This window comes from Alosa pseudoharengus, unplaced genomic scaffold (assembly GCF_046254945.1).
Source record: "Alosa pseudoharengus isolate Yale_2024_CS ecotype anadromous, Long Island Sound unplaced genomic scaffold, YU_APseudo_1.1 YU_APseudo_1.1_scf_19, whole genome shotgun sequence".
NCBI classification, from domain to species: Eukaryota; Metazoa; Chordata; class Actinopteri; order Clupeiformes; family Clupeidae; genus Alosa; species Alosa pseudoharengus.
The window spans coordinates 34,886,191-34,901,956 of record NW_027468657.1 but is presented as its reverse complement, the minus strand read 5'-3'; the positions used below and the strand labels follow the sequence as shown (position 1 = coordinate 34,901,956).

At 41.4% G+C, this 15,766-nt stretch overlaps 1 protein-coding gene across 1 annotated transcript; it reads right to left on the bottom strand.

The window, feature by feature from the left end:
* Positions 1-915: 915 nt before the first annotated feature.
* Positions 916-13,385, bottom strand: hspa9 (heat shock protein 9). The gene is made up of 18 exons (XM_076292600.1): positions 13,261-13,385; positions 13,018-13,156; positions 12,043-12,101; positions 11,855-11,942; positions 10,011-10,192; positions 9,546-9,670; positions 9,390-9,463; positions 9,147-9,253; positions 8,831-8,993; positions 8,252-8,344; positions 7,432-7,641; positions 4,809-5,036; positions 3,479-3,583; positions 3,276-3,393; positions 3,075-3,169; positions 2,881-2,973; positions 2,569-2,709; positions 916-1,945 (listed from the first exon to the last, which is right to left on the bottom strand). The coding sequence occupies exons 2-18, from the start codon at positions 13,099-13,101 to the stop codon at positions 1,871-1,873; spliced, it is 2,040 nt and encodes a 679-aa protein (XP_076148715.1). The 5' UTR covers positions 13,102-13,156; positions 13,261-13,385; the 3' UTR covers positions 916-1,870.
* Positions 13,386-15,766: the final 2,381 nt, after the last annotated feature.

Genomic DNA, 15,766 nt, shown 5'->3' with positions numbered 1-15,766 from the left:
AGACGCCTTAGTAAATTCTTTGATGTTGTTGATGGAAACACTAATAGCAAGGTTGAAAGGCAAGATGCAAAAGCTGTGCCTCGTTTTAGTCAATAAGGCAACCCCCATATTTACTATGATGAAACTCTAGCACCTGCTGTTTCAACAGGAGTCAAAGAATCTATTCTCTTTTCAGTGATGTCATGCTTAGTTGCTGTTGACATCACTGACAGATGATGCCCACTTGGAAAGACCAAAAGAGCTCACTCCTTCCTGTGATGTCACAGAACATGAAAAGCCCATGACAACCAACGCATAACTGCAGTACATCACAGTTCATCCTCTTTCTACACAGGACTTGAAAATGTGTGCTGTGCAAAGCTGCATTATCAGCTTGATGCAAATCAAGTTATCATACATGGACTTTGACACTGCCCTTTTACTACTCAGCACACTAAGACGTGTTCATCTAAAGGTTGATCATTCCCATTTTTATTGGTTAGAAATTAAAACAATGTAACGCAACACAATGTAACAATTAGCATCTACTTTTAACACAGTGGGTACTCCTTTATTCTTATTTTTCAAGTGTTCCGTGAAAGTCTGTTGGACTAGCTTGCATGCTGGCAAAAACATGTTAAGGGGTATCCAGTGTGTATACCTGACGAAAAAGGTCATATTTCCTAGCACACAAATGTCACTTATTGCAATGCCAGGCGTTCTAGGCACAATGGAAATGACAGATGTAATTCCCACATTACAATTCAGTGTGCCGTCAAAATAAATTTTAAGCAGTTATTTCAAAGGGAAAAAGCTAGTGTTGCTATAAATGAGTTTAAGTTTCTTGATTAAACTTCACAAATTAAAAGAAAGCCAATAGCCAACTATTAAATATAGTTAAAGCTTATGATGTAAAGCATTTCAAGACAAGAAAAACACATTTAAATGTTTTATTACAAAAGATTGCTGTGGAATCACCAATCACCTCTTAACCCTTCTGTATATTACTTAACAACTCCATATAACATTAAACAACCTCACTTCATACATAATTCCATAGCCTGCATGTCAGTGAGGCCTTAACAATCTCAAAGGCCGCTTGGGGCTTGATGCATTTTCACAATAACCATGACCTAAAGAGCTGAAAATGTCAAGCATCAGTATTTTCTGAAAGTCCAATCTTGCAGATCCAGGTAAAGCGTCGTTGTGCACATCGAAATTATTTATGGCCTTGTGTTGGAAAAAAGACCTGATGTTCTACATTTATGATGCATCTCACAGTATGTGAACTTGACAAGGAGAAGAGTTTCAGGCTTCAGTAATCAATGGAATAATGTGCAACAAAATGGATGGGGAGCAGCCAAGCCATTTCACTCAAAAGTTCACACTCCACATTTGATCCCCTTCGAGGAACGCATTTGGGCATTACTAATCCATACACCGCTGATGTGAAAAAGGAACAAGACATTCTACCTCCTCCATGTGCATGCACATCTTGAGAGCTTGCTAGGGATGAGAATTAACCTAAAACATTGTGAGAGGGTCATTAACCCCTGAGACCATTTATAGCCATGAGGACAACTGAAACAAAGTGAATAATCAGATGAACATTGAACTACTATAGATATCTACACATGTTCACAGACTCTTGCCAATGAGGTTGAGAAAAAAAAACAACAAAAAAAAACACATTATAATAATTTCAGCTATTGAATTACAAAGAGATTTAGATAAGAGAAAGATTTAACAGACTGATAATATATGGTAAATTGTACTGCAAAAACACAGTATGTGAGAATGACTTCAATGCAATGAGCGCTCGGGATAGTGTCCTCCATGATCCCAAGCCTTTCAGTTCTTTAGTCTGAGACACAATACATGTGCAAAGGCTCTACTGCTGTCCCTCCTTCTTCTCCTCACCACCACCAGTGCTGGAGCCGCCGCTGCCCTCTCTTTCTGACGCCATCTGAGGGAGACAACAGGACAGGACAGGGGTCAGCACAAATATTACAAATCTACATAATTACAATCTAGATAGATATTACAAATCTACAAATTGATACCATCGTTAGTCTATTCTGACTGGCACCCCTTAACTTCCATTTCTGAAGGAGCACTGAAGGGCTTCGTTCTAAACCTACCCCACAGGTATGCAAAACAAACCTGCTAGCATAATAACTGGAGTGACATAGGTGGCATTGTCCAGCTATGAGCTTTTCCTACATATACTGGGTGCTCCATTCTGGACCACAGAGCTATATATTGCATGAGTAGCTAGTAGGAACAAGTGTGTTTATTTGTTCTTCACGTGAGCACATCTAAATGAATATGTAGAATGACATCAACAAAGGTATGTCTTTTTAAAATGGGTAAAAGCTAACTACTTGAAAGATCTCACTTCTACAAAAGGGAACAAACAACCATATGCATAGTAACAACCCTGGCCATACAGTGGGAATCCGTATTTTATTCACTACCAACTGTTAAAGACCAAGGAGGGTTTTTTCCCTTGGTGCTCTTACAATGTTAATGAAATGTTGACTAATTGTTTTTCTGGTGTAGATTTGGAAAACTTAACCATAACCATACCTTCTTGTAAGCCATTTCAAACAACTTGAGTGATGCCTGCTGGAGGTTAGTGGCAGCCTGTTTGATGTTTTCTCCCGTCTCTGTGTCCTTCCGTGACAAGAGGTCTCTGACTTTTTCAATCTCCTCCTTTAGCTTTTTGCACTAGAAGAAAATAAAGCAAAAGGTGTGACAGATTTGTAAGATATCCTCCGGTAACAAGTTCATTTTGACAAAAGTTTTCATTCTTATCCAACTGAAAATATACAGACTTCTGTAAGTAACCATCTAAAGGAGTCTATATCTTATTCATCTAACAGCAGCTTCAAAGCCTACCTCATCAGCTGGAAGCTGGTCTTTGAATTCCTCCATCTTTGACTCTGTATCATGGACAATGCCCTCAGCCATGTTCACAGCTTCAACACGATCCTGTGAAGCACAGCCATTAGTACAGCAAAAACTGCAATACCAAGAGCAAACAACATCCTCCAACACGGTCACTGATGGTTTCTACAAAACGCACACATTACCTTCCTTCTCCTGTCCTCCTCTGCGTATCTCTCTGCATTTTTGATCATGTTCTCAATGTCATCTTTGCTCAACCCACCAGAGGACTGGATCACAACTGGAGGCACAGAAAGTGAAGAGAATCATACACACAGGCTTGGCATTCACACAAGTGAGGACTGTCCATCACGCAAACAGAGGTTCTGTCCAGCCTTTTAACTTACTTTGCTGCTCACGGCCAGTGCCTTTGTCTTTTGCGGAGACGTGGACGATACCGTTGGCATCAATGTCGAACGTGACCTCAATTTGGGGCACTCCTCGTGGAGCCGGGGGAATTCCCACCTGAAGACAAGAGTACCTTGTTCAATAAATCCCCTCACCTATGTACCGGGAGGCAAATAAATGAATCTTAATGTCACCGTCTTACCAAGGTGAACTGGCCCAGGATCTTGTTGTCTGCAGCCATCTCACGCTCACCCTGGCAAACTTTAATCTCCACCTGTGTCTGTCCATCAGCAGCCGTAGAAAAAACCTGGTGGGGTTGTGAGTGAATACATGTTTTATGGTGTTATGAAACTGCAACTTTGTCTTCTGTCAATATACATCATTGTAGAGATGCACCGATATGGAATTTTAGGGCCGATAACGATAACCGATATTTATTGGTTTGTTGTGGCCGATACCGATACGATAACCGATAATATTACTCTTGAAAATAAATTGTGAAAAGTGATTTGGGGAAAGCATTTAATAAGCATAATTTTATTGCAGTAATTTTACCTACCACCAAATGATGGACAGAACTCATAATAGTCCTCAATAGTGTGGCAGTCAACAACATAACAGTAGCCTAGCCCTACAGTATGTGTGGCTCCTTTAAGTGAACCTGACGTCAGTGAATTGCGAGTGAGTGGCTAGAGAGTATGAATCGTTTTCATTTAGGACTAAACGCTCATAAACGGCCTCAGCTGGGAATAAGCTTCAGTATAGTGACCAAATCAAAGTTTGTGAGGGAAACTTAGGTTTAGTTTCAACTGCGGGTAACTGAATAAATCTGCAACTCCTCAGACTGTATGTCCGTCTACTCTGTTGCGCACAACCTGCTGCAGCAGAAATGAAAGGGGTTAGCCCCGAAAGTTTTAATAACTTATTATGATTACCTGTCTGGAACTGAAGCAGGAATGGTTAGCATATTTCTAGGTAGTAATACAAAACCCAAGCTAACGTAATGCAAATATAATACTAAAACACAACTGAGAACTAGGCCTACTTATGTACTCGTCCCACTAACGAGTTTGCTTATTTGTTTCCCCGATCAGCGCGGTAAAGTGCAAACACAACAGCACAAGACGGCTCTAGATAGGGCTGAGCTTCGCTCTGGTAAGGTTAAATGGCGGATCATTCACGAGACGATTTTGAGATGCACAGACACCCAAATGAACGCATATCCACAGATTTTGCTAGAGTGGTGAAATACAGTACATTCACACCGCTGACATTATATTGAGGAAAAAGTATAGCCAACCAAGCTCAAGTAGCTCAGTGTAGCCAGACGGACCTTACGTAGGCCTAAATTAGGACTTTAAAAAATATCGGCGCAAATTATCGGCCAGAATTCTGTTATCGGACCGATAATATTTTCATTTTTTCACTTATTGGCCAATAATATATCGGCCGCCGATATATCGTGCATCCCTACATCATTGACTTTGTAATTCAAAGTTCTCAAACATAGAATCACAGGTTCAGGTCCCTACCTGACTTTTTTTAGTGGGAATGGTGGTGTTACGGTTGATCAGCTTTGTGAAAACGCCACCAAGTGTCTCAATGCCAAGTGAAAGGGGTGTCACGTCCAGTAGGAGCACATCCGTGACATCTCCAGCCAGGACACCACCTTGGATGGCTGCCCCAATAGCCACCGCCTCATCAGGGTTGACCGACTTGCTTGGTGCACGGCCAAAGACATCCTGGACAGTCTGCTGGACCTGGGGAAGGAAAAAGGGCTTAGAATAAGCTTCAGCAGTGTAGAAAGAGACTAGCTGAAACCACAACATCAAAGCATTGTTGTGTGAAACTATGCATTTGTGGGAAAGCAGAAGAGCAACAAAGCCTCTGACATAACCGAAGCAAATGGCCTACACAATCTTAAATCATTTAACCTTAAGGCTATTTTCGGGGCATTTTCACTGCCTTAGTTATAAGGATTTATTCGGTCATTGTAAGTGCCTTTCACACATGCTATATATTGGGGGTTTTTTTCAGCAGAGCCTAGGCTGCCTAGATCTGCCATCATTTGATGTATTAATACTTGCATTGATCAATCACTTCTCTTTCGGCTCACTCTGACCTTTCTGCGCTCCACAGAAATGAACACAGAGCTGTATGTAGGCTGTAGCTATGATGCAATCTATCTATAAAATATAGCTGCAAGCAGCAATGAGGGGGCCAAGCAGTTAGGCCAGAGTAGCCAAGGTGACAAGACTGAATTCAGCAGATACCCGCCATCAACACTTTCAACAAGTTTCACATCAAAACATAATTTATTTTGTGGGGCTGAAACAGGGCTGAGTATTGTCACTGCCTCCGCCAGCCAGCCCCGCACCTAATCACCCCTGCCCGTCCCCCCGTCCTGCCCCGCCCCGCCCTTGCACGCACGCATTAGAATGAACTGGATGGAACATGTTGTCATCAGTTTCGCATCAAAAAATAAAACATTGATAAAACACATCAGCAACTACAGATCAAAATGCAATATTGCTAATTGCAGCACCCCCTACAGGTCAAAGGTCACCAACGTTTTTGAGCGTCCTCCTAATGGGGTCATGAATCCATGTAGTAAGTTTGGTTATGATACATGGCAGGGTTGTTGAGATATGAGCTCACTTCCTGTTTGGCGGCTTCGCCACCAATTTCGATTGGCTGTTATGGGCGAATGCTTTTGTCAATTGTTCCAGAGAGCAATATATTGATGGGTTATGGTCTGAAGATGGTCTGTGCCAATGTTGGTGAAGATCAGATGAAATTTGCGACCTGTGAAAACTTTTTGATGTTTTTGATTAAATCTAACATGGCGGCCGAATCAATTACGATGACATCACAAGTTGGCCTGGGTCGGCCTAAGGACCTCCAACAGTATTACCAAACACCACTAGTACATTTTAATTCCAAACACAACAGCAGCTACAGGCCAAAAGGCATGTTTCTTAATTACAGCGCCCCCTAGAGGTCAAAGGTCACCCGATTTATTGAGTGTCCCCCTGATTGGGTCCGGAGTCCATGCACCCAGTTTGGCTTTGATACATGCAAGGGTGGCTGAGATATGAGCTCACTTCCTGTTTGGCGGCTTCGCCACAAATTTCGATTGGATATTATGGATGAACGGTTTTATTTCCGGAGACAAAACACCACAACTTTTGTGAGGCTTTGTCTGAAGATCATGTGTGTCAAGTTTTGTGTTGATTGGACAAAATTTGTGACCTGTGAAGAATTAGTTGGTTCCATAGGCTGCCATTGACTTCAATGGCGGAATAATAATAATAAGAAAACTAACAAACACAATGGTTGCCTCGCAGCTTCGCTGCTTGGCCCCCAATAATAAGAAGAAATCATAGAAACACAATGGTTGCCTCGCAGCTTCTCTGCTTGGCCCCCAATGACAGAAACGCCTGTCTGTGTGTGCATTTGTGTGTTAACCACATATCTGTCAAACTGTTTGTCCAATTAATTTCAAACTTGGCAGGTGTCTTGCTACGTGCACGAGTAAGTGCAGTCCCAAGTTTGACGTTGTTTAAATCAGAAAAGCAAAATATCCATGCCCAAATTTTGTTCACTACACTTTTATAATAGGCTAATGTATAATTAATATAATATTATGTATTCTTTATTGAATACTTAGCTGGAACCCCCCCCCCCCCCCCACACTTATCGTATTTTTAAAGCAGGCATACCTGCGGGCATGTAATTGGGCAACAGGTTTTCTACAGGAATATTATGTTTGAATGAGCACTCGAGCGTACAGACAATGGCCGGTCTCGTTGGAAAGCCCCGCTTGTGCTTTTGAATGCGATAAATGTGCCATCTCAAATAGTTTAGTAAAATAGTGGAGTAATTTAACAGAGAAGGAGGGGTGTGAATTTTGACGCACAGTGCATCAATCGGGCTCTTAGGGTTAAACAGGGCTTGTTTGTCAATGTCAATCTGCGGCAGTGTCTGCATTTACCATTAAACCAGTGTTCCCATCCCCCCCTAACCTATATGTATTTCATAAACACTACTCAGAATGTAAACTGCATATTCAAAAAAAAGCTAAGTAAACAATGAATCCTTAATTATTTAGAACTAACAACAAATTTGGCTGAACATCACAAATGCTGCACTCACCTTTGGCATACGGGTCATTCCACCGACCAGGAGCACCTCACCGATGTCACTCTTGGCCACTTCACCATCCTGCATGGCCTTCTGGCAGGGGGCGACTGTGCGGCGGATCAGATCAGCTACGATGCCCTCAAACTGAGATCGGGTGAGCTTCATGTTCAAATGCTTAGGGCCAGATGCATCCATGGTCAGGTAGGGCAGGTTGATATCAGTCTGATGGAAGAGATCACGGTGTTAGCATGTTTACATGTCTGGTGTCAAAGAGTTCCATTGAAACACATTCGGCAATCATTCCCATTTATTCAACTTTACATTTATTTGTTACCAATTGTTGTGGCTTTTGCTGAGAAACAAATAGTTCGCAACACACGTTGCACTTGAAACAAACATGCTTTAGAACACAGCTGATCAATTGTCTGCTTTTGATTTAAGTTCCATTGCAAGAAGTGCCCGGACCACTTTCGGCGTGATATGAAAGACGTAAATCAGAAGCACAAAACCCGTTGCCATTGACAGCGGTAATTATATGTTTGCAGCTGTAATTACATAATTTATTTTACTTTAGAACTTTGGGAAATCCCATTCAAGTCAATGGAGCATTCTACTAGCATTGTGATCTAGCAAACTTTTTTCAGCTATGAGGTTAATACAAAGGGGCGGGCTATACATGGGATTACATTTCTTTTCTTCGCTTCACTTTCTGATTAAAGCATTGATCCGATTCTCATTAATAGGCTATTGGGCACTGCAGTTATTACACAGGTGCGGTCAATACAAGGTTTTGTCTTTTTTGACTAGCATAAGGATGGGTAGCTGTACTCACTTGCAAAGAGGATGACAGCTCACATTTGGCCTTCTCTGCAGCTTCCCTCACACGCTGCAGGGCCATGTTGTCCTTTGTTAGATCTACACCCGACTGGAAAAGAGAAACTTTATAAAAACAATCCTGTTCACTACTGAACTGCATTAGTGGTGCTCTGTGTGTGCGTAAAGATATATACATATACATCATTAGAATGTGGTTGGCTTATTTAATTTCAAACAGGGATAAAGTAAATTCAAACCATGTTGACAATTATTATATCACAATTCTATTTCATCCTTTTTACACACTGCTGATGCAATAGTGTAAACACAACAAATCTAATTTTAACCATCCTGTTTAGGACAATATTCAGTTGTGTTGCAATCGCATCTATACATAGTCAGAGTGTAAGTATTTAGCAGGCACGTCTGCCCCACTCAACTCACAAAACATTAAGTAAAAAAAATATGAAAAACAATGTGAAAATGGAGCGTCATTGATATTAGATGAGAATTATGATGAGTGAAATGGCAGACACTTTTATTGGTACAAAAAGAAATAAGAAAATGCTCATAATGTTTTATGAATTTTACCAACCTCTTTCTTGAACTCCTTGACAATGTACTGAAGAAGGTGCTGGTCAAAGTCCTCTCCCCCAAGGAATGTATCTCCATTAGTGGACTTCACCTCAAAAACACCCTTCTGAATTTCCAGGACTGAGATGTCAAATGTGCCACCTCCCAGGTCATAAACTGCAATGCTGCAGAGGGATTAATGAAAAGCCTTTATGCACCCATCCATCAAAATGATTAATCTCGAAACACTAACTTTTTATAAACAATGGGCTCATTAGTTTTTATACTGTTTGTTGATCATGTCTCTTGTGCAACAGTCCCTGTGATTAAATACTTACATTTTGTCCTGAGTTTTATCCAGGCCATAGGCAAGGGCTGCAGCAGTAGGTTCATTGATGACACGCAGAACATTAAGGCCTGCAATTTGACCTGCGTCTTTTGTTGCCTGTAAAAAAGGAATTTATTACTAATTGTTGAATATACTACATAAAGGGTGGATTGGATTTATACAATTCTTACAGCTTTCCAATTATCATCAATATCTATTTAGATATTTTATAATTTAGAAGCATAAAATTTACCTGTCTCTGGGAGTCATTGAAGTAGGCTGGGACTGTGATCACAGCATTTTTGACATTGTGTCCCAAGTAATTTTCTGAAACAAACCCAAAACAATGAATACAATGCCGGCATTTAACATGATAAAGCAGTAGTGAAAAAAACCCCCATTAAGTCACCTGCTGTTTCCTTCATCTTCATGAGCACAAAAGCACCACCCTGGCTTGGGGAGTACAGTTTGCCATGAGCCTCCACCCAAGCATCACCGTTGGAGGCCCGTACAATCTTGTATGGGACATTTTTCCTATGGACATAAAAAGGCGTCTGCTGAAATGCTTATATCGAGGTATACTTAAAATTCACTCACTACAACCGGAAAGAAAACTATGTTGGAGACAAAATGCCACATTCACTATAGATTAACTTGTTTTATGCAACTTCAAGCTGCAAGGGTGTCTTACTGTTGATTTCAATGGAGAATGAAGCAGTTTATTTAAGAAATAACTGCTCTTTAGATTTTTTTTTATGTGTGCTGCCCTCAATCACATGCTGACTCACCCCTTTTTATTTTTTTAAGTAGGAACAAAATGTTGCATTTGGGTATTTAGATGCTCAAACACACATAAATTAAATGAAAAACTCACAGGTCCTTCTGTACTTCAGCATCATCAAAACGACGCCCTATCAGACGTTTGGTAGCATACAAGGTATTGGTGGGGTTTGTGACCGCTTGCCGCTTGGCTGGCATGCCAACCAGTCTCTCTCCATCAGCTGTGAAAGCCACGACTGAGGGGGTGGTTCTGGCTCCCTCGGAGTTCTCCAGGACCTGTTACACATTCAAGAGGTTATGGGTCTCTAACAGAAGACTGCTGCATCCCAATACATTCCAGTTAACAGAGGCTGTTACTAGTCACATGATCTGAGCGGGCTGCACAATTATTGCAATTGCAATATGGACCAACGCAATTACCTAATTGCAAAAGCTACAAATAATCGTGCAGTACATGGTCACATTTATGTCTTTTATATTTATGTCATCCTCCTTGACTGTGCCACTTCTGGTTGGTGGGTGTACGTGTGTAGGTTTTAAGTTACTGTCACTTAGATTTAGACTAAGATTGTCTTGGTAGTGTATAGGCCTAATTGAGTGCCTGTCACTTTGAGGGAACCCTTGCAGTTTTAACACAGTTAAAAGGCTGCTGATATATGTGTGAAGTCAATTCATAATGTTTTTAACGTAGTTCGTTAAAATAAAAGTTCGTACTTCTCCTTGGGACAAGCACGTTTGAGTCTTGGAAAACACTTTTCCTTTTACATCGGGATTTTGCAAACATTCAGTGTCAGAGTCAATAAAATGAATAGAGCCCTGCACGAATTACCCAGTAGAAATTGGCAAGCAGCTGTGACTAAGCATGCTAAGCATGCTAAGCTCGACATCCAAACAGTGTTCTAACGTTAGCTTAGAGATGCGGCTTGATTGCATTGCTTAGTTTAGTCTCCCCAATGTACTATGTTGTGATAAGACCTTAGCAGAGTTAACTTGAATGCAGCAGTTTTGAACAAATTTGCTCAGTATGGTCACAACGTTAAGCGGATTTAATAGCAATTTAGCACGCCGTCTTCTATGCAATGCTTCTATGTGGCATCAACAATCTTTCAACAATGGTTAATGTTTTGTTAAATATACATGTGGAAGAGGGGCAGCGGGTTTGTTACAAGAGAGAAAGGCTGTGTGCATACAAAGCGCAGCTTAATGAAAGGATTTTATCTCATTTAAATAGTACAACATAGAACATTATTGTGTGCCGGCCGGTTTTGATTTCGTGGCGGCCCGCCACAGATTAGTCAATGTATGGGAAACACTGTTCTCTGCTGGTCACTAAGGAACCGCCCTAGAATCATGTAGTAATCTACTCAAAGTCATCCCAAAACCACAGTTCCAGATTTGTGAAATTTGATGCCTTCAGTAAAACTCCAGTAAAGCTCCATGGGGATAATAAGGCCTCTAAGGACTAATGGATTACCTTTCCCATTCGTCCGAGTGGATGACTACAATAAACTTGACCACTAATAGCAATATACATTTCAGAGTTTGACCAAGAGGAGACGAACAGGCTAAACCGACCCTTCATCCTACAGCCTCAGGTCACCTTTCATATGTAATATGCATTGTGTGCACTCTGTGTAGGCCTATACACTGTTCAATTTCTCCCCGTGACACCCTCCAGGTACAGACCATATTCACCTCACTTACAGTTCATGCAAAGAATTCTATTTAGTTTAATTAAATCGGGAGCTATGAAATATCAGCTATAATATGAGATCACACCACATTTGGGTGTGAATACAAGACAAGGTTCAATGCCATTACAAACATATCTGGAGGTGAATTCAATAACATCAAAAAGCAAATTTCCAATCACACAAACATTAATAATGGTTACAAAAAATCAATTGCACTGATCATACAACACAATGATGATCTCACCTTTGCTTGTTTACCCTCCATTACTGCAACGCAAGAGTTGGTGGTACCCAGGTCAATGCCAATCACAGATCCTTTAATTGCCTCTGATCTGCACAGTAAAGAATACAAAAATAAAAATGCTGCTAAAATGTAGTAAAATTAATCAAGACAAGCTTCATCAAAATGTCAAAATAGACTTTCGAACTCACGCATAATCTCTTCTGGTCAAGACTCTCAGCGCATCTTGCCTCAATCCATTGGAGCAAGCCTTAAAGCAAACAAGTTCAGCACATTAGTGTGTTTATGTAATGGGGTGGGGAGATTCCTTTTAGGGAGAAACGTGAATCGTGGAGTCAAAATCGCTAACTAGCTTTGACACTAGGGGAAATGTGTGTGATTTCGGGTTACGGAACACTGCTAGGGGGCTGGACGAGCGCAGTGTTCAGGGACACCTAACGAAGGTCACGAGCAGACATCTCTGTCGCACATGTGGGGAACGAATGAATGAACCAGTTGCAGTACCGGAAAATGGCACCACTCAAGAGCACATACTGCTGTGATAAACATTAAAATCACATACAAATGTTTGCACGGAATGACATTGTTACGGAACCAACAACGAATCAAGTCCCCGATCTTCGCAAACATTAGCGCCAGTCAGCTAATGTAACACACATTTACATAGCGACTACGACCATCTGGTTAAATGCAACAGTAAAACAACACTTCGTTATTAAACGTATTTTAAAAAAAAGTACATCTAACCCAAATAACAAGGTAAATTTACACGATAACGTTACAACACTGGCAACACACATCCATGACTTTACCAACTATCGTTATTTTAGCTAAGCGTTAAGGCTTCGCTAATATCTTGTTACCAATATGAGTTAACCACAGATCATTATTACAGTTTGGAACAGGCTAACATAAAACAATACTGAAGTGATCCAACATAACCCTGTTGATGGGACACCCAAGCAACACATTTGAAATTACAGCAGCTAGCATAGCATGGCTAGCTAACTAGCTAAATTTTGCGAACATCATGTCCAACTAGCATGTCATCAGCTAACCTTAATCGTGGACAGCTTTATCCTTCCATGGCGTAACGTTATACGTCAATATTTTACGCAAACTCACAATGTCAACTCTACAAAAGTATTCTATATTTTAAGACATACCTTCTTAACCAAGGATGATACACCTCTTGTCGTAGTCTGGGAGCGAGAGAGGTTTCTCGAAGCTGTTCTAGCAAAATTCAACATCTTGATTGAAACTGGTTGTAAATAAGAGCTTCAAAAATGGAGACCGGTAGCTAATCTGAAAAAGACAAATCAAGAAAGGGTTCTTTGAGACGTCCTCCACTTTTAACTTTGTTCCCAAATTAAAAATGTCAAGCAACATCAAGACCCCTGAAAGCTTACCTTTCCTCACAGCTTCAGCAACAGCCACTGTCAAATGGCAATCCCTGTGCTACTTCGATGTTACTGTGTTCTGGAATTATCTAACACATGTGAGTTGCACAGATGAGCTCCGGTTGCACCATGCATTGCGCAAAGGACCCTTACACGGTGGCAGTTGGAGTGCCTGAAAGAACATTTTAATTTCACATATTATATCAGAGATGTACTGAGGGATTTTCCATTTTAAGTAGAATTTTTAGTATTAATTAAATGTACATATTATTGTAATTGTCAATAACCTGTGGTTCTTTCAGAAACAAAACGATTTGTGAACAGGCATTTACAGCCTCTGACGCAGAGGATTCTGAAGGTCAGGGTGAAAAAATATATTGTGGATTACATCAGAACCACTTTGTAGGTGATATATTTGAAGATGTTGGGTTTTAATAGTGTGTTTTAAAAATGTCATTGTGCTTAAAATTCAGGACAAAAGTTCCAGTTTTGTCCTGAATTTGCAAATACATTTGTAGTTGCTAACTGACTGTTTGTGCCAAATCATTCAAGTTCAGCTGTTTTGTTGGCTACTTACTGTAGGTGAAAACCACAAAGATGTATGGGAGCAGCCCAACCTCATAACATTGAATGGGTTGTTAGCTGCCATCTGTCACTTTTCTGGTGGACATTGGCTTATGGCTTGTCCATCTTCCTGGAATGTGGGGATTGGAGCTACACAATTATCTGTAAAAAGATAAAGTAGGCCTAGTAATGTTGCACAGTAATGTTGTAATGTGGCCTACTGGTTAGGGCTTTGGGCTTGTAATCAAAAGGTTGCCGGTTCGATCCCCAACTAGTAGGAAAAATGTGGGTGGGGGAAGTGGTTGAGCACTGCTCTCCCATGCCCACATCCACGGCTGAAGTGCCTTTGAGCAAGGCACCTAACCCTGCCCTCACTGCTCCCCGAGCGCCACTGTAGCAAGGCAGCTCACTGCTCTCTGTTACTGTGTGGTTCACCTCACTTGTGGGTCACGGCCCCTCTACCATGGGTGCCTGTGCCATGGCCATTGCCCTGTCTTACTGCAGGGGTCCACCGGGGCACTAGGTGTCCCTATCTCGTCTTGTGTGTCTTACAGGCTTCCTGATTGTTACACCTGGGCCCGGGTGTACCTTTATAGGCTAGCCTGTGGGAGTGTCCTGTCTCTTCCCTCTTCCCCGCTCACTTCGCCAGTGAGAGCTGTCTGGGTGGCTTGACCTGCTTTTGTTTTGTTACTTTCTTTTTTGTAAATAAATTATTATCTTATTAACGCTAACCCCTCGAGTTGTCTCCATATTTGCCATGGTCTTGAGCCAGATCGTGACAAAGAGCACTTGTTTATGGTGAATACATTCAATTCAAATAAAGATGTAGCAGCAGATTAATCAACATCTCTAGCACACAGTGGCGGACCGTGCATTCAGTGGTTAGGCCTTCAATGATGACTATTTTTTGACAAAAATAATAATAGGGGGGCGTTACGGGGGAGATTTTTTTTTACATTTCAGCGTTAAAATGTGTGCAATTTCCCAGCATTTCATGGTGGGGGGAAAAGTTTTCTCTCTCTTACGCGAGTCTGTGTAGCATCTTCGTTACACAAGCAATTAATGCTCCGATTGCATAAGCGGAGGGAGCGGGGGGGGGGGGCAGGGGGGGCGGTCGCTCCGGGCCCACGACCGCAAAGGGGGCCCACTTTTGGCCAAATCTATCTTGATTAATTGTTATATTTACCGATGCTTATTTGTACTAAAATGTTAGGCCTATTAAAGATGCCACTGGTCCGTAGAGTGCGCTCACAATGGGAGTTCGTCTGTCATGCTGCAAATTAAATAGCCCGCACTCTCCCTCTCGCTACACTGTTGCGTTTTAAAAGCGAAACTGATGCCACAACCGGTCTGGGTTTGCCGAAGTAGCCTATGCTACAGGCTGCATTTATTACAGTGTAGGTCTAGTCTACACTGTGCCTATTTAGAGGCAGGAGCATAGGCCTAAGCTTGCCGCGACAACAGCAGTCACTATCAGGCACGCCAGCAGGAATGAATGTTCAGCGCATCTACCCCTCCGCGCGCAACAAAACATTGAAAGGCTTAATATTTGTCCGTTTCCCAGTTTCGTTCATGCATTGGCCACCTAAAAAGTAGCCTAGTACAAAATGCAATATACAACAATAACGCCTAATAACGACCTATTCATTTGGACAACTTTATACGACCCTAAGGGTAAAGTTACCTTTAGTTTTGTTCTGTTTTCCGTTTTGTATGGCTTTAAACAGCGTTCGCGCTTTAACATCAGTAAATATTATAATGGTAACGTTTTGAAAAGCCTTTGCCTACCTTGTTCATCTGAAATAACTCCTCTAGTTTTGCTGCCTCCATCCTTTGCTACCTCCACCCTTTCATTGTTTCCAAAAAACGTTTATATCCATGATAGCCTTGAAGTCTTGAGTTAGTGAATTAGCTTAACATTGTGTGTTGATAACTGGCAACCATAGTAAAA

Excerpts from the sequence above, each read along its gene's own strand:
- hspa9 (XM_076292600.1), bottom strand. The coding sequence starts at position 13,101 with ATGTTGAATTTTGCTAGAACAGCTTCGAGAAACCTCTCTCGCTCCCAG. Across the intron at positions 12,102-13,017 it reads TATCATCCTTGGTTAAGAAG|GCTTGCTCCAATGGATTGAG; the intron begins GTATGTCTTAAA and ends GTTTGCTTTAAG. Across the intron at positions 9,671-10,010 it reads GCTGAAGTACAGAAGGACCT|GAAAAATGTCCCATACAAGA; the intron begins GTGAGTTTTTCA and ends TTATGTCCATAG.